Source organism: Camelina sativa, chromosome 4 (genome assembly GCF_000633955.1).
Source record: "Camelina sativa cultivar DH55 chromosome 4, Cs, whole genome shotgun sequence".
In the NCBI taxonomy this organism is placed as follows: domain Eukaryota; kingdom Viridiplantae; phylum Streptophyta; class Magnoliopsida; order Brassicales; family Brassicaceae; genus Camelina; species Camelina sativa.
The window spans coordinates 19,003,891-19,022,831 of NC_025688.1; the positions used below are offsets into that span (position 1 = coordinate 19,003,891).

Here is an 18,941-nt window from a genome sequence, read left to right on the forward strand (position 1 = left end):
AACGGTGTGTTTTCTTCATTTTTTAGCTCCGCATTCATTGTTATCTATTGTGTGTTTCCCTCGTGCATGTGTAATACATTGTCCTCACTCCTCCACAAATTTAAAATAGCATTACAATTATATTAATTATCTCGGTAAACCGGTCTTATGAACTATCTTGGTGCGGCGACCATCTATGCTTTGGTGATGGGATGCAGATCATGGATAAGTAACCTTGAACCAACCGTAGCAACCGAGGAAACTCAAGGTGAAGAATTCCTTAAACTCTCTTGCACTCTCTCCTTTGTACTTATTTGCATCTGTATCTGCTTGAGATATGCGTTTTTATATATACAGTATATGGCTTCAGAAGATACGACATACAACTGGAGGTGGCCCTATCAGCTAAAGACATAGCCCACCACAATTCTAAGTTATTGTGATTGTTTTCGTGTAAGCTTTAACTTAACATCTCAATATTTCTTGTTGGTTTTTTTATTGGAGTTGGTGTCATACTTCCCGTTGATTGCCTTTGAATCCATATTATATACACCGTATTTTGACCATGTAAACTACATCTACATACATACACTTTTGTTAATGTGGGTTTACCTTTTATAAATGCTACCGAGTTCATCATCAAAACACTGCTCACACAAACTCAAAGCTGGATATCACCAGACTTTTGAGGCAGAACCGATTCAGGTAACAAGCTATAGTCTTCTAATGATTGGTAAGATCAAAAGAAGAAACTGTTACGAGTGTTGTGTTTTCGATCGATATTTTAACATCTCTTGTTTTTAGAGTTTAGACAATAATGCCTGAGTGTTAGACTCGCTAAACACAATTGTTATCGACACTTTCAATAAAATTAAAAACTAATAATCGACAATAAAATTACAGGTTATAGAATCAGAACTACAGATTTCTAGTTTTGTATCAAGTTTCGAGAAGCTGTTGGAGAAAAGAAACATAGCATTGCCTCATTTCAAGTAACAACTAGAAATCGCAGACCGGGATTACATTCTTAACTAATCACCTTGTCAAACTATTACTAACCAATTATACGTATTCTCCTAATCAACATGTTAATTACCATAAAACTGCAAACCGGGATTAACATTCTTAATCACCTTGTTTTACTAAGCAGCATGTTGCTCTCTTGATTTAATGAGATTGTATTTGTACTAGCTCTCTGACGCAACCTGACTGTTCACATTACCTGATTAAACAAAAGATTATCATTGATAAAAGAGTTAATAGCAAAATTCATCAAAATCTACCTGTAAATGCCATATCTACAGAGAGCTTTTTTCATTTGCACGCATCCTAATCTTTAAACGGTGATTGCAAATGTCGAAATCAGCTCTGAGAAAGTAAGTGATCAAGCTCATCAAACCCATCATCTTCATCATGTTCCACATCTTTCAATAGTTTCTGTGTCCTAGTAAGACCATCAAGCTTGGTTTGTTCATATAATAAAACTCTTTGTGAATCCCATTCCTCTTTCAATCTCTCCACTTTCTCTCCCATCAACTCTTTCTCTTCTGATATGTGCTTTATGTCTTCAATCTCCACTATTTCTCCTGCTCCTTTAACATTACGAGAACAAGGGGTATAAACATAATGAAATGGGATGGGAGGGAAATAACATCAATGGTAATACTTAGAGAAATGAAAATAAAAAAATTTGACTGCAAAAAACAGTTCATATGAAGTATAGCATACCTTTGATTGCACGCTTTTTGGCCTCTGCATAATCTAAAGACCTTTTATGTAGGGAACTCAGATCAACTTCGTTACCCTGATAATAACAAAAGCAGCAACACGGTAAAATATAGAATACTTTAGTAAAATTCAAAATCAAACTGTTGGACATATGCTTTTTGTCCACTATCTTTAGGCAAGAGCAAGAGAGAATTGTAAACGCTTCAAAGATTTTTAAGAATTTCGTACTCACCATATCCAAATGAATAAATTGCTCGATCTCGGTTTCAGAGAGTAATCTGTTCAAGTCAAGATGAGAATGATATCACTTAAAAAGGTTATTTAAAACTACGAGTTGTTAGTCCTCTGAAAAAAAAAAAACTTTTAAGAAAGAAAAAAAGTGACATACTTATCATAGGCAAACCGCACTCGTGCGTTCTGTAGTTCTGTTAATTGATTAAGTTTCTTGGTTGCAGAATCTTCACCCACAGCTCCAAATATAAACATGTTCTTATCAAGCATTTGTTTTGCCACAGCAGCAGCTATCTCTACACCTTTATCTTTTGCCTCGACTACAAGATCCCTAAATTTCCCAAGCTCTTCTACAAGATGAGAACCACACAAGTTTAGTATAGTACTAACAATAAGGAGAACTTCGAAAGAATTGGTCAAATGACTCACATCACATTCACAATATATGGTTAAAGAAAGAAAGTAGTTAAAGTTGATAGATACATCCAACTGTTAAGTACACATTACAAAAGCTTACAGCAAGAAACGACAAAAGGTAAAACACTTACGAAGTGAGATATAAACTTTGAACTTGGGTTTAAAAGGTTGGATCTCATGAAGGCAATAGAGACAATAAAGACCTCCAAGTCTCCGTGAAAAAGAATCAATACTAACCATGTGACCTGTATAGATATAAAGGTTGGCTTGTGAGCTTAGCTAAGAAACTAGGGAGCAACAGGGTGAATACAAACAGCAGCTCCAAAAAATCCAGGAAGTGAACCAAAACGTACCAATGGTATGCGCATATAGCGACTGCATGAAAAACGCTAAGTTGCTGTTAGGACTAGCTTCATATATATAAGAAAACTTTCGGGATAGCCACACGCTCTTCATATCAGCAAACGTTGTCAAATCACCCTAGTATGCAAAACCAGAAGAGATTCAAAAAAACTGGAAAAGAAAGAAGTGAAATTCAAAATTTTTACTTAAGGGCTAATAAACAAAGATTGAGGAAAAGAACCTCCACAAACTCGCCAATGAGCTCATCTATATCTCTCTTGAACGGAGAAAGATTCATCCCTGACCATACACCAAAACCAAAACAAAAGTATGAAAAATTGGAGAAACACAAAGATTTACATGTGTTCTACTATTGATTATCAAAATCACATGCTAAATTCAAGTAAAGAATAACTTACAGATCAAGAAAAAAAAAAACAATAAAACAGGTTCAGAGACTAAGGATTAAGAATCAAGTCATTGTCCAAACCAAATTGATTGAATTTTTTGTTGTAATCATTAGAACAAGTTATTAGGTTAATCAAAGTTTGATTTACGAACTATTAAACCATTGATGAACAATAAGAATAAAGAATCAAGTCAATGTTTCAAACAGGTTCAGAGGCTGAGGATTAAGTTTCAAGTCGTTGTTCTCAATTTGGCTAAGATCTGATCATGGAAAACAAAAATTGAAAGATAAAAAAAAACGAATTAAAATCAATAGCAGAAGCTCGAGAAACAAGGATCAAGCTACAAGTGAAGCAGTCGTTGAGGCACAAACCTGAGTGAAGAGACAGAAGAAACCCTAATTCGTCGGTGCGGTGCACGGAGAAGGAAGGAAGAAGAAGCGAATTTGTAAGAAGCACGGAAGCGCCGTCCAACCTCTGATTCCCGCTTCGGAACCGGAACCGGTGAATGAATGGCGACGACGAGAGATGAATCGTCGCCGACTGAACCTAAAAAGATGGACCTGAATAGTCCAACACAAACAATTTTGGGCCTTAATTCTTTTACTCAAGCCCAAATTTGTTTTTTTTTTTTTTGTCTTTTTTCTTTTCTATACCTCGTCATCAATACTCATTAGATCAGAATATTGTCTACTTCGATGTATGTTTGATTAGTCTGCAAGATTTTTTTGTTTGTCAGCATTTAAAAACACATGTTGTAGACTTGTAGTCTAGTTCTAGTAGTAAATACAAGATTCGCATTCATGACGATGACATATATAACAGTTTTACAGTAGACTTAACGGACCGTACCCGGTCAAAAGAGATATACACGAATTCATGAAATTGGGGAAATATATATTTCTCTGCTTAAATTTTTCTTTCAAAAAGAAAATAATATAAACGCTTAAGTGAAGATAACAAAATGAATTGAGAATGACAGAATCGTACGAGTTTAAAAAGTTAATGTGTTACTTTGAGGAATAGTATGAAAAAGATCAGACTGTTTAAGTTAACAATGGTATATCATCGCAAGAAAAACATCGGAGTCGCAAATTTTTTTTTACGTACGTAAAGAATAGTCTCGGAATCTTTCAACAAAGACCACTATTATTATTAAGATAGGGGCCTCGAAAAAATGAATCTTGGGTCGTCAGGCTATAAAATGCCTCATTACTAGTACGTAACCCTGTAATAAGCACGTTGGATAACTTGACAATTTTTTTCCTTGAAGAAAAGACTATTTAATACAATCTCCCAATAACATATCTACTACATAGACTTTTGGGCTTTTTTACCAAGTATATTTCTTTTGTTGTCTATTTCTTTTGCCAGTGAATCAGGTTTACTTATATTTTGCGCTTTGCATATGCATAGGAAATAAAGAACAATACAAAACAAATTAGGATAGACAAATGATAACATTTTTTTTTAATATATGTTATATTTATATATATGTACAATACTCTGTATTTATATAAGTTTTGTAATTGGGTTTGAGTTGACAAACATTATGTTTTAAAAGCTGTCCAATAAAATTTGAGAACAGAAAATGACTTCTTGAGAAATAAAGAAGTAGCAAAAAATATCNTTTTTTTTTTTTTTTTTTTTTGTCACTGTTTTCACTCTCTAGCAGCTGTTGTGAAATTAATAAAGAAAACTAAAATCTCATGTGTAGAGAGACCTTTTTATAAAGATGTTAACGGGTAGACGTGACNAAAAAAAAAAAAAAAAAAGACGATATACATAACTAAAAGCGTTTTCACAATTTTAAGTTTGTTTAGAAACTCCCAAAACATACTCTTAAAACAATTCTCACAAAACCCCATTAGCAATAATTTTCAGTTTTTTTGTTCAGAATTTGTTTTTTTTTGTGTCCAGCTCTGAATACTCTTTCTTTTTTCTCTTTTTTGGGGGGTGCAGAATCCAGCTCTGAATACATTCAACATTTATGTATGAAAAAAAAAAAATTGTATTTCACTAAAATGAAAAAACAACAAAACTGTACTGCAGTACTAGTCAAAAGCCTTTCCAATATCTTATCAATATTTCATCCCGAAGATTCAAAAACGAGTTAACAAAAAAAAACTATATTCAAAAATGAAGAAGTAACTTTTTAAACAAGCTACACGTTGCAAGTTATCGCTCTGATATTCTACACGTTGGAAAGAACTTGTGACTTCCAAAGGGGGACAAAGACAAAATCTTCAATCGTTTAAAAGTCAATACATAGAAGTCGAACTGTTGAATTGAAGTAAACCAAATTGTGAAATTCCATATACTCGTAAAGAAATATTTGAACAGATATTGTATGTATCCACAGGTTCTCGTCATATACAATTTTCTTTTACGAAGTACAGTATGTTTTAATCGAGTATCTCGATCTTAGTCGTCCCGCCAGAATAACTCCAAACAAAATAAAATGGCGCTCCACTTTGTTGAAAGTTTGAAACAAACACAAGACTCTAATTTTATTGGTAAATAACACAAGACTATACCGTCGGCTAAAGGCATTAGATAAGGACAACTTATACTATTCTACCACATTCTCCTAGGAATTATCTCTATATTAACATATTATATACATCCGATATTATTCCTGATATAATACCCAAACTTTGTTAATTGGTGAAAATAAAAAAAAAACAAAAGAGAGTAAAATAAAGGGAAATATATAGAAGCTTGAGTATGGAAACTTTGATTTAGTCAAAACCCAAGTACCATGCATTGCCTCTCTCTTTTTTTTTTGTTTGTCGAAACCATGCATGGCTCTATATATATATGGGCGTTTTGAGAACTCATTACTTACTCTTCACTTCAATCAAACATAAAGAAGAAGAAAGTTAGGCAATAAAAAAAAGACAAGAAAATGTCTATCTTCCTTTGTTTTCTCTTACTCCTCCCTCTCACTTTGATCTTCTTTAAAAAGCTCTCACCGTCAAAAGGAAAGCTTCCTCCGGGACCTACGGGTCTTCCGATCATAGGAAACTTGCACCAGCTTGGAAGATTTCTTCACAAATCTCTTCACAAATTCTCCCAAGAATATGGACCTGTGATATATCTTCGTTTTGGGGTAGTCCCTGTGATCACTGTCTCTTCCAAAGAAGGAGCTGAGGAAGTGCTCAAGACTCATGATCTTGAGACTTGTAGCCGACCTAAGACGGTGGGGAGCGAGTTATTTACTTACGGCTGTCAAGATATTGGCTTCGCTCCTTTTGGTGAGTGCTGGAGAGAGATGAGGAAAATCGCCATGCTCGAGCTCTTTAGCCCGAAAAAGCTCAAATCTTTCAGGTCTATTAGAGAGGAAGAGAGCGCATTGTTGGTCAAGAAGGTATCAAATTCTGCTTATGAGAGACCTACTTCACCAGTTAATTTGAGGAAAGTCATTTTCACCTTTGCGGCAAGCATCATTAATAGACTTTCTTTTGGACAAAATTTCGGCGATTTTGTGGATATGGAGACAGTGGAAGATTTGGTGCTTGAGTCGGAGGTCAACCTTGGCTCCGTGGCGTTTGCTGACTTCTTACCTGCAGGGTGGATCATAGATCGGGTCTCCGGTCAGCATTCCAAGGTGAAAAAAGCCTTTGACAAACTCAACAATTTCTTTGAACTTGTGATTGATGATCATTTGAAGAGTGGAATAATCCAAGATCACGCAGACATCATTAGTGTCATGTTGGATATGATCAATAACCCTACTAAATTCGGTCCTTACAAAGTCACCAAAGACCATCTCAAAGGAGTCATGTCGGTGAGTACAAATAATCCTTTACTAAAATCTTCAAATTTTTTACATTAGAAAGGCAACTTAAAGGGAAAATATTATAGCTTGGGAAGCAAGTTAACATATATCATTTTGATCAGGATGTGTTTTTGGCTGGAGTGAATGCGGGATCCATCACGATGATATGGACGATGACAGAGCTAAACAGACATCCGAGAGTGATGAAAAAACTTCAAGAAGATATTCGAGCAGCGCTAGGACCCAACAAAGAGAAAATCACAGAAGCAGACCTAGAGAAAGTTGAGTACTTGAAGATGGTGATAGAGGAAACATTCAGATTACACCCACCAGCTCCTCTCTTGCTCCCAAGACTAACAATGTCCGACATCAAGATTCAAGGCTACACCATTCCCAAGAACACCATGATCCAAATCAATACTTACTCGATTGGACGTGATCCCAAAAACTGGACAAAACCCGATGAGTTCATCCCCGAGAGGTTTGTCGATAACCCTATTGAATACAAGGGTCAGCATTTTGAGCTATTGCCGTTTGGATCAGGACGTAGGGTCTGTCCGGGGATGGCCACGGGGATCAACATCGTCGAGCTCGGCCTTCTTAACCTTCTTTACTTCTTCGATTGGAGTTTGCCCAATGGCATGACAACCAATGACATCGACATGGAAGAAGACGGAGCTTTTGCCATAACTAAGAAAGTCTCTCTTGAACTCGTACCAACTCTTCATCGCTGGTGAAGAATATAATAACTACTTTTAAATAGGAACAAGACTTCTATATGTTTGTCTACTTTACTACCGTTTTGGGTTTTACTTTGTCCTTTGTTTGATAACGTTTATTTTGTCATGTAATCCGCATGTTTCATGTTTACAATAATGTTTCAATATATAAAATAGAAGGCTTTATGTCTTATTATCTTGAGAGAGGACATTATATATAGGTAGTACATGGGAGACTCCTAGGGTTATACTATTGACTATTGTAACCTTTACATATATATATTCTACATGCCCCCTCAAGATGGAGGGGCTTGTGTCACTCCAATCTTATTTGACAATTCCATAAACCGTGATTTTGGCAGTGGTTTTGTGAGGGCATCGCAAGTTGATCCTTCGTAGAGATATGAGCAACTCGTAGAGCACCCGATTGAACGTATTCGCGAATAAAGTGGTAGTCGAGAGCGATGTCTTTCATCCTTGAATGAAACACCGGGTTTGCGCATAGATAGGTGGCACCAACATTATCACAATAGATGACGGGTGACCTGGTTAAGCGTACTCCAAGTTCCGTGAGCAAAGAAATAATCCAACGTAGCTCAGCAGTGGTGTTAGCAACCGCTCTATACTCTGCTTCGGTGGAAGATCGAGCTACTCCTTTTTGTTTCTTCGAGGACCATGCGACTGGAGCAGAACCAAGATAAATGCGATAAGCATTTGTGGAGACCATATCATCAATGTCGCCTGCCCAGTCAGCGTCTGAGAACACATGTAGATTAAGAGGTGTATTGGCACGAAACATAATACCATGTGAGGCAGTTCCGACGAGATAACGAAGAATTCGTTTAGCAGCTTGCCAATGAAGGTCAGTGGGGCGATGCATGAACTGAGACAGCTTATTGACAGCGTAGGCAATATCCGGTCTTGTAAAAGCCAAATATTGGAGACTACCAAGAACCATGCGATACTTAGCGGGATCGTCATAGAGATTACCTGACCGAAGAGATAACTTTGGCGAAGGCGGCATTGGTGTGGAGACTGGTTTCGTAGCAAGCATGTTTGTCTTTGTGAGGAGATCAATGATATATCGCCTTTGCATTAGATGAAGACCCTGAGCAGTACGAGTTACTTCGATGCCCAAGAAGTGTTGGTTCTTTCAAGGAGAAGCGTTGAGAAAGAGCATCAATGAAGCCGGTGATGAGCCGTAAACTGCTTCCAGTAACTATAATATCATCTACATACACCAGAGTGTAGACAATATCACCACCCTTTAGATAAGCAAACACCGACGTGTCCGCCATTGAGTTCCGGAAGCCCAGGCGCAACAAGTATGTTTTTAACTCCTGATACCACGCCCGAGGTGCTTGTTTGAGGCCATATAAAGCCTTATTCAATCTGCATACATGATGAGGGCAATCCTTATCCACAAAACTAGGAGGTTGAGAAACGTAAACCTCATCCGTTAGCGTGCCATGCAAGAAAGCATTATTCACATCAAGTTGTCGAATAGGCCAAGAGTGATTCACCGCGAGTTGAAGAACCAAATGAATGGTGTTCGACTTGACCACCGGGCTGAATGTCTCCGAGTAGTCTAGTCCATATTCTTGATTGAACCCCCGAGCCACCAAGCGAGCTTTGTACCTGTCAAGTAAACCATTAGGCAAGTATTTAAGCGTGTAAATCCATTTCGTCGGAATTACGTGTTGATCCGGTGAGGGAGGCACCAAGTCGAATGTGTGTTGACGTATTTGAGCATTCATTTCCTCCCCCAATGCATTTTGCCATTTCTCATCTCGCATAGCTTGGGTAATGTAGTAGGAATCATTGGTTTGTTGGATGAGACGATTAGGCTGAGTTTCGTTTTTGGCTTGGTGATGTTATTTTTCCGGCGGGTTTGCATCGGGTGAGTGTTTGCGGGAGGATTAGCAGGTGGTGGGTTCGGTTGAGGCTGGGGTTGAGGCTGTGGTTGAGGCTGTGGTTGTGGTGCTGGTTGCGGTGAAGGAGAGGACGGAGACGAGGCTTGTGGTGAATGTACGGGTGAAGTTGGTGTTGTCGATGGTGAAGTGTTTGATGGACTTTGTGGATGTGGGCTTGTTTGGTCAACATAATCAAGTGGGCTTGTGGATTCTGGACGGCCCAATAAGGAGTCCTCATTGTCTCCTCGAACAAGCGAAGGTGCTGTCGTCACGGGAGACGGAGGAGACCGAGACGGTGAGCGATCAGAGGGAACCGGAGCCGGAGGAGAACAGGTCGGAGCATGTATGAGTGACTGCAGCGGAACAGTGACGGCCTGAGGTGGAGAGAGAACCACTACATCTGGGATCGACAGTGATGGTGATGGAGATGACGATGATGCAAACGGGAAACTGGATTCGACAAACTGAACATGGCGTGATGAGTAGAGACGTCCCGATGCAATATCAAGAAAAAGATATGCACTCTGGGTTTAAGAATAACCCATAAACACGCATGGAGTTGAACGATCGTGAAGCTTATGCGTCGTATACGGCCGAAGCCATGGAAAACATAAGCTCCCGAAGACACGAAGCTTCAAGTAGTTCGGAGGTTGTTGGAATAGCATGGCATAAGGAGAGACATTGTTGAGAATCTTGGTAGGCATGTGGTTGATCAGATACACCGCGACAGCGAACGCATACGGCCAATACGTCTTAGGAACTGAAGCTTGATGTAAGAGTGTTTCCGTTCGGAGACGCCATTGTGTTCCGGTGTGTGAGGAGGCGTTGTGAGATGAGATATGCCGTGAGTCGTCAAGAACGACCATAAAACAACGAATTCCCCACCATTATCTGAATAAAGGGTCCCGATTTTTGTCTTGAATTGATTCTCCACGAAGGCTTTGAAAGCGATAAATGTTTCTTTCGCTTGAGAATTTTGCTTCAAAGGATATAGGCAAGTGTACTTAGTGTAGTGATCCACAATGACCAAATAATATTTGAAATTGTCATTGGAAAGAATAGGTGACATCCATACATCAGAATAAAGATATTGAAGAGGGTGTGTAAAAGAAATTGTGTTTGTATAAAAAGGAAGTTTATGGCTTTTATTGATAAGACAATGAGAACAAGGAAAATGTTTATTTGTGGACTCAGAACATGGTAATGAAAATTGAGAAATAATAGAATTTAAAATGGGAGGAGAGGGATGGCCAAGTCTGGAATGCCATGAGGGTAAAGAAGCTTTGGATGTTGGTGTAGCAAACATGGAGGTTGGGGATGTGGATGTTCCGGCTGGCCACTCATACAGCTCATTCTTTGTTCTCCCTTGGAGCAACCGGACTCTCGTTTTGAGATCCCTCACCTGAAAATGAGTAGGAAAGAATGACACAGAAACTTGATTAGCATTGCACAAACGGTATACAAAAATAAGATTCTTGGCAATATTAGGTACATAAAGAACATCATTTAAATTAAGAGGTTTTAAGGGAGTAGGAAGGTGTGTGGAACCCATATGCGAGATAGAAAGACCGGTACCATCGGCAATAGTGACCTCTTCACCACCATTGTATGGGTGATGAAGAGAGAGATTGCTTAAATCCGTTGTGAGATGGTGCGTTGCTCCCGAATCACGAATCCATGGATTGGCTTCAGCCAGGTTAGCACGGGGCTGCCATGAAACAGGAGACGGTGTGTTGGTTGAGCCCGTGTTATAGTGGCTACCGGAGAGTTGAAGTTGCGAACAACGACGAGCGCTATGGCCATGAACACCACAAATCTGACAGCGTCCTTGATAACCGCGCGGAGCAGAGTTGTGATGACGCGGTTGGAACGAGTGTTGTTGTTGTTGTTGCCAAGACTGGTGTTGGCGATTGTGAGAGCTTGACTGTTCACGGTGACCATGAACATGAACAGCATTCGCTGTTGCGGGAAGTGATGGAGAACCTACGACCAGATTCTTCAACGTAACTTCATGATGAAGAAGTTTCTCAAACACTTCAGGTAACGAAAGAGTACATTCACGTCCTTCAAGCTAGTCGATGACACGGCGATATTCATCTGGAAGCCCCTTAAGGATCTTCTCGATCTGATCATCGAGCTCCATCGACTTCCCAAGATGAGCCAACTTATCAAACCGGGTAGTGAGACCTTGAAAGTACTCCTCGGTTGACTTCTTGCCTTTGACCCAAACTTGTATCTGTTGTTTCAACTGTTGGACATGAGCACGACTCGGAGCTGCGTAGATCGAGGAGAGAGTGCTCCAAATCTCAGCTGATGTCGTGGTGGTGGAGAGCAGCGGCTGGACAGACACAGCGATGGCACCAAGGAGATCACTGTAAATGAGACGGTCTTGACGTTTCCAGATCTTGTAGTCAGGATTGTCAGACGTGACGCCAGCGACGACCCGAGTGAGCGGTGGAACCTCAACGGTGTTGTCGATATAACCAGTGAGATCGTAGCCGTCGAGGAGAGCACGGACTTGACGGCTCCACATCAAGAAATTGGTGCCAGTAAGTTTAGTAACATTCGTCATGTTGATGGTGAGCAAATTTTGAGAATCAGTCACGGCAATGGTTTCACCGGAGGAGGTCGACATTGCAAGCGGCGGTAAGAAGAAAAGAAAAATATTTGAGTTAAAAATTTAGGTTTAGGTATCATGGCTCTGATACCATATAAAATAGAAGGCTTTATGTCTTATTATCTTGAGAGAGGACATTATATATAGGTAGTACATGGGAGACTCCTAGGGTTATACTATTGACTATTGTAACCTTTACATATATAGATTCTACACAATATCTCTATCTTTCATTTTTTGTTGAAATGGTCTTTTGAATAAAAATCCGTTTTTAAGTTGACAAAACAAAAAAAAGTTGACATATAACCTTAAAGAAATTGATTCCGCAAGGTTTTCTATATCATGATAAAATAAATAATTGGGTACTCTGTCTTAATCCTTAGAGCATGTGCATTGGTGTAGGACAATTTTTGGTCCCTCAAATATATTAATCTTATTTTCAGAGTTTCTTAAGTTTGATATGAGCATTGGTGTAGGACAAATTTTGGTCCCTCAAATATATTAATCTTGATTTCATGTATTGACACAAATGGATTGGTCCCGTATAATCTTGATTTCATGTATTGAAACAAAGTTACAAAAAGTTGAAAATGACATATACAATGGTAGAAGTGATAAGTGTTTATGCAAATGAGCCACAAGAAGATAGAAGGAAGATATATAAAAGAACAGACCTCTTTCTCCTCCACCCAAGAGTTTGCACATGTGTTCAAGTGCTTCACTTTCTCTTCGGTTTTTCTCTTCTTTAGAGATCCCACAAGAAGGTGCAATGTCTCCTACAATGGCTGCTCAACAACAATAATTGAATTCAAACATTCATTCCTATATAACTTGCGATTGGTGATCTACACTCTAAGAAAAGAAACAGGGATTAAGAGCATGAAACAATGAAGACTTGGTTGCATATATGCATTTACCTTCGCTTAAGTAAGATATTGAGCTCATCCAAATGCACGGCAAAGCGGGCATTTTTCAGTTAGCTCTGCGGTTTTCAAGCCATCAATTACGTTTACTGATGCAGCAGAGCAAGCACACATGAAGCAATATATGTGACCACATGTTAGAGCTATCGGATCAAACACCGTGTCCTGTTTTCGCCATCAATTGTAAAATACGTCAGTTCAAGGCCTATTCCTAGCATTACGTAAGTATCTCTCTTTCAGCTTCTAATTCACCGACTCTAGGTTTGGTCTGCAAGATGCAACTGCAATTAAGAGAAACACTAACACAGACTTTGTCCTGGTTCTTACTTACTGGGACTATGATGTACAATAAGTATCACTACCACTTCTGTAAACAAGAGTAGACATTCAGGCCTAATATACATAACTATCATCGACTCCAAGAGTCCAAGTTCGTCCCACTGTTCTAATGGATCATCTCTCACAGCATGCAATTCAAGAAACTAGAAAAAAAAACCAAAATCAAACCTGAAGCATCATCAAATCGAATTTAGGCTGACCAATATGCTCAACAGTGATGGAACCAAAAAAGTTCCCTAACAATACAGCATCATGAACAGCCAAACCTTCAACAAGCCCAAAACTATGCCAGAACACATTTTTTCAATCAGGGTTGAGCTCAAACATATCAGAACACAAAACCCACAAACCCGTAGGTCAAAATTAATCCGAATTGGATTGTATCCAATACCAAATTCGCAACAACAGTGAAATTCGAATCAACGATTCTGCTTAACCAAAAATTGGCATCCGTTCACTTAAAATTTTCCCAGGATTAATAAAAAAAACAGAGAAAAACCATAAAACTCTATCTACGTACTCTAAACGCGAATATTGAAGAAGCATTCATGGTGAAGGAAAGAGAGAGAGATTCAATCAATACCTGAGTTACTCAAAGCTGCAACTGCTGTGAAAGAGAGGAAGAAGAAGAAGAAGACGGAGACGGGACAATCACAAGACGAAGACGGAGACGGCGTCGAGATAGAAGAGAGAATTCGAGAACTTTCTCTCGACGACAGAGCATGCCACGTGTAACGAAGGACGGACAAATAAACGTCCCTTTTGAAGGAACGTTCCTTCGCATAATCTCTCATTTCGATTTAAATTAAATCGTTTTATTATGAAGGACGCAGGAAATATACGCCGCTGTCCATGCTCTTAGCTTCTGTTCTCTGTTTTCCTCTGTCTTAAGTTTTTTTTTTTGGAGCATCAAACGACCCAAAAAAAAATTAGTGAAGATACGGAAAAGGGGGTATCAGGGATCATCTTCTAATCAACTTAGCTCTCAATTAGTTCGTTTGAATCCTTGATTCAAAAGACCCCTTAATTTTTTTTATTTATTTTTATATATAAAACTCCACCGAAGATCAATCCACTCAGGATTTGTATTCATGAATTATTATTTTCGTGTGTGTATATTAGTCAATTTTTTTCGTACGTTGGATATTTCAAATATTTCAATAATTATTAAACCTAATTAGTTTGGTCATTGGTGATGTAGGCGAATTCACAAATAAATAAAAAAAACCAGAAGGCTTAGATCTGTTGATTGCCACATTATTGTTGTCGGTTTGGTTAAAGAGAGAGCTCTATGTCTAACCTTTGTTTTTGGGGCTTCTTCATCTCCACCCATAATCACATTTAACACAATTACACAAGATCATGATATCCTCGATAGAGACTCAGAGAGTACAAAAACGTAACCTAACCACATGCATTGCTCCATATAAATTATGATGTCTCTTTGAGAACAAAATGCTCTTCACTCCCAAATACAAAGTAAGAAAAAGACATATACAGTAGTTACTTAGCCAAAACAAAAGACAGGACTAATGTCAATCTTCCTATGAATCCTCTTCCTTTTCCCTCTCTTTTTGATCAACGTTAAAAAGCTTTTACCCTCGAAAAGGAAGCTTCCTCCGGGACCTACGGGTCTTCCAATCATAGGAAACTTGCACCAAGTTGGAAGATTGCTTCACAGTTCTCTTCACAAGCTGTCTTTAAAACATGGACCAGTGATGCTTCTCCGTTTCGTGGTCGTCCCTGTGGCCGTGTTCTCTTCAAAGGAAGCAGCAAAAGAAGTTCTCAAGATTCATGACCTAGAGACTTGTACCCGACCTAAGATGGTCGGGACCCGTTTATTTTCTTACAACTTCAAAGACATTGGTTTCACTCAGTATGGCGAGGACTGGCGAGAGATGAAAAAGCTCGTGGGGATCGAGCTCTTTAGTCCAAAAAAGCAAAAGTCTTTTAGGTCTATCAGAGAGGAAGAGAGTGACTTGCTGGTCAAGAAAATTTCAAACTCTGCTCAAACACAAACCCTAGTGGATTTGGGAAAACCCCTTTTCTCCTTCACCGCCAGTATTATATTTAGACTTGCCTTTGGGAAGAACTTCCGTGAGTGCGATTTCATTGATATGGAGAGAGCCGAGGAGCTGGTGATAGAGTCAGAGACCAACGTAGGAACCTTGGCATTCACTGACTTCTTCCCCATGGGTCTCGGATGGCTCATAGACCGGCTCTCTGGTCAGCATTCGAGGATGAAAAAAGTCTTTTCCAAACTCAGCGATTTGTTTCAGCATTTGATTGATGATCATTTAAAGACTGAAAATTACCATGATCACTCAGACCTCATCAGCGCCATGTTGAATTTGATCAATAAACCCACCATTGAGGGCTCTTTCAAGATCACTTCCGATCATCTCAAAGGAGTCATGTCGGTAAGTTTGAATGGATTCTTAACTAGTTTTATATTGGAAGTCATTTGAAAAGCAATGTTATAGCTTAGGGAGAAAATTACAAATCTAACTGATCTAAATTCTATTTTCAAACAAAAATCATGAAACTCTAACGTATGTTGTTTATTTAGGATGTGTTTTTAGCGGGAGTGAACACAGGAGTGATCACGATGATATGGACAATGACAGAGCTAACCAGACATCCAAGAGTGATGAAGAAACTCCAAGAAGAGATTCGAGCAACACTCGGGTCCAACAAAGAGAGAATCACAGAAGAAGATCTAGAGAAAGTTCATTACCTAAAGATGGTGATAGAGGAAACATTCAGATTACACCCACCTGCTCCTCTCTTACTCCCAAGGTTAACAATGTCCGACATCACGATTCAAGGCTACAATATTCCCAAAAACACCATGATTGAGATCAACACTTACACGATAGGACGTGATCCCAAATGTTGGACTAGCCCCAACGAATTCTTCCCTGAGAGGTTTTTAAATACGTCTATCAACTACAAGGGTCAGCATTTTGAACTCTTGCCCTTTGGAGCTGGTCGTAGGAGCTGTCCCGGGATGGCCTTGGGAATCACCATTCTAGAGCTCGGCCTTCTTAACCTTCTTTATTTCTTCAATTGGAGTGTGCCAGATGGAATGGCAATTGCAGACATTGACATGGAAGAAGTTGGAGCATTAAACATCGCCAAGAAAGTTCCTCTTAGGCTCGTACCAACTCTTCATCTCTCGTAAACAAATGCATTAATATATAAGATAAAGATTTATACGTTTACCCTCTTTCTGTAATCGATTTAGTTTTTCATTACGTTTGCCATATCCTGGCTGGCTTATGCATTGTGAATTTAAGTACTGTATATATTCGTGTTCATGATGTTTTTATATATCCTCAATAGAACTTATCTTAATATATAATTTTAAAATATGTTATCTTTTTTTTATTTTTCCTTTTTTTTCATTGAAGTGGTCTTTAAATAAATTAAACCATGTTCCAAGTTGAGATAACATTCAAAGTACCAATGGTTTAGTTGCATTGGTTCAATTAGAAAAGTGTCCTCAGGTTCTAAATAATAGTTTGGATTTTTCCTGTGGTCCTCCGTCTATAATGAAGAAAATAGAGAGGTTGTTGAAGGTTATATATAACTTAAGAAATAAGAATCCGTAGTTATATGTGAAATGTTCTTTTTTAAACCTTCGTAGTTATTCCGGAGGAAGCTTCTTAACAAGTAGAACATTTGAAATATGTGAGGTGTTATATATGAAAAAAAAATATTTCAGATTAAGATTAACATATATATTTTATACCACAAACTCCACTATCTACAAAAAAACCTGATCAACTCCAAATTTCTAAACCAAATCCTAAAAAATAAATAAAAATATAGAGCAACTTTATTCTCATTTCTACTTTTTTACACTAAATTTTAGAGTTATTCTTTTTTAGAAAAAAAATAGAGATATACGATTAGAGATCATTTTAGGCTATCTCCAAGCATATTCAACTAAACCTAAAATGACTGACGTGTACAGACAATTAATGGAATTAAATCAAAATGAGACCGTAGTGAGCTTATGTCACTGGCCCTAATGTGTGGTAACACCCTCCGCATATTTCATGATTGCCATACAATTTACTGATAATTAACAAACCTAATTGTAGATTTGTTGATTGCCGATTAGGTTAGAGAGAAAACTTCATACATCTAACTTAGTCTTTTTTTTTATTTTTTTTTTTGTGTGGGTGTCTTCTCCTTCTCCACCAATTAAACACAGAACATGATGTGTCTGGAAAGAGTTGCCTTAAATTTAAATCAAATTCCTCTAATAAGTTAAATTAGGCAAAAACTTGAATTATTAATTATCAGAAAAGCCTAACCCACATGCAGCCTATATATTGCCTCAATGAGAACTATAGAGATAAGGATCACTACATTATAGAGATAAGGATCACTGTATCTTGTTGTAATCTACTTAGTATTTAGGCTTATCGTATATTCCTGATACTTAGGATCTCTCCTGTACAAATACTTCTGTCGATCTATCAATAATACAGAACATACTTTCATTCATAACATGGTATCAGAGCTTAAAAACGATCTTTGATCTACAAATTTTTTCGCTTTGATATTAGTTCTTTCTTGCTTCCGCTTCTCTACATACTACATATTTTTTTAACTACTATTACTATTATGTCTACTACTCCTACATCTACGTCTACTCTTATGGAACAACCCTCTTTGGAGACTCCATATACTTTACATCCATCTGATAATCCGGGTTCCCTTATCACACCAGTTTTACTTCGTGATGATAATTATTCTGAATGAGCAACCGAGCTTTGGAATTCTCTTCAAGCTAAGCAGAAGATAGGGTTTATTGATGGTTCGATCCCCAAACCGACCTCTAACCCTGATCTTGCTAGATGAATTTCTACCAATTATATGATTGTGGGTTGGATACGCACTGATATTGATCCGCAAGTTCGGTCTACTGTTGCTCATGTTCCCGAGGCTTTCAAACTCTGGGAATCTCTCAAACGACGGAAACATCTCTTGGAGGATGAGATTAACAACTGCAAACAGAATGGTCAATCTGTTCTTGAGTTCTATGGTCGCCTCTCCAAACTCTGGGAAGAGTTACATACCTTTATCTCTACTACTCTCTGCACCTGCGCTGCTAGTCCTGAACTTGACAAGGAACGTGAAGACAGACGGGTTCACAAGTTTCTCTTTGGACTTGATGAGTCTCGCTTCAGCATTATTCGGTCTCAGATCATTGATGAAGACCCGCTACCCGACTTGAATATTGTTTACTCGCGAGTTATTCGTGCTGAACAACATCTAAACAACATGCGTGCTTCTGAATTCAAGCACGATGCTGTTGGCTTCTCCGTCAAAACAGAGCTTGCTCCTCTCTCTGCTTCTCCTACAGTTGCTGATGTTACCTCTCGAAGTCGTGACCCGAATCGTCTTTGCAGTCACTGCAAACATAAGGGTCATGAAGCTTCAAAATGCTTTCTTCTCCATGGTTACCCTGATTGGTTCTTTGAACAACAACGATCTTCCTCCATTGCGGGACAGAGCACTCTCGGTCGCG

General features: G+C 38.5%; 4 protein-coding genes across 8 annotated transcripts; 2 read left to right on the forward strand and 2 right to left on the reverse strand.

The window, feature by feature from the left end:
- On the reverse strand, window positions 851-3,640 carry LOC104781182. Of its 5 annotated transcripts, none has more exons than XM_019244762.1 (9): window positions 3,479-3,640; window positions 3,312-3,366; window positions 2,939-2,997; window positions 2,709-2,835; window positions 2,487-2,600; window positions 2,096-2,288; window positions 1,940-1,985; window positions 1,708-1,783; window positions 851-1,571 (listed from the first exon to the last, which is right to left on the reverse strand). In XM_019244762.1, exons 3-9 carry the CDS (start codon window positions 2,993-2,995, stop codon window positions 1,342-1,344), a joined length of 843 nt encoding a protein of 280 aa, XP_019100307.1. In that variant the 5' UTR covers window positions 2,996-2,997; window positions 3,312-3,366; window positions 3,479-3,640; the 3' UTR covers window positions 851-1,341. The 5 variants fall into 5 exon arrangements, 2 of the variants coding, with proteins under 2 accessions (XP_019100307.1, XP_010504085.1); XR_766879.2 differs by lacking the exon at window positions 3,312-3,366 and having other exon boundaries at window positions 973-1,184; window positions 1,263-1,571; XR_766878.2 differs by lacking the exon at window positions 3,312-3,366 and having other exon boundaries at window positions 973-1,188; window positions 1,263-1,571.
- On the forward strand, window positions 5,993-7,802 carry LOC104784043 (cytochrome P450 71B5-like). Its single transcript, XM_019244763.1, has 2 exons — window positions 5,993-6,894; window positions 7,008-7,802. Exons 1-2 carry the CDS (start codon window positions 6,013-6,015, stop codon window positions 7,620-7,622), a joined length of 1,497 nt encoding a protein of 498 aa, XP_019100308.1. The 5' UTR covers window positions 5,993-6,012; the 3' UTR covers window positions 7,623-7,802.
- LOC104784044 lies at window positions 10,867-12,152 on the reverse strand. Its single transcript, XM_010509120.1, has 3 exons — window positions 11,603-12,152; window positions 11,093-11,500; window positions 10,867-10,919 (listed from the first exon to the last, which is right to left on the reverse strand). The coding sequence occupies exons 1-3, from the start codon at window positions 12,150-12,152 to the stop codon at window positions 10,867-10,869; spliced, it is 1,011 nt and encodes a 336-aa protein (XP_010507422.1).
- Window positions 14,845-16,731, forward strand: LOC104781184 (cytochrome P450 71B21-like). The gene is made up of 2 exons (XM_010505785.1): window positions 14,845-15,816; window positions 15,966-16,731. The coding sequence occupies exons 1-2, from the start codon at window positions 15,115-15,117 to the stop codon at window positions 16,578-16,580; spliced, it is 1,317 nt and encodes a 438-aa protein (XP_010504087.1). The 5' UTR covers window positions 14,845-15,114; the 3' UTR covers window positions 16,581-16,731.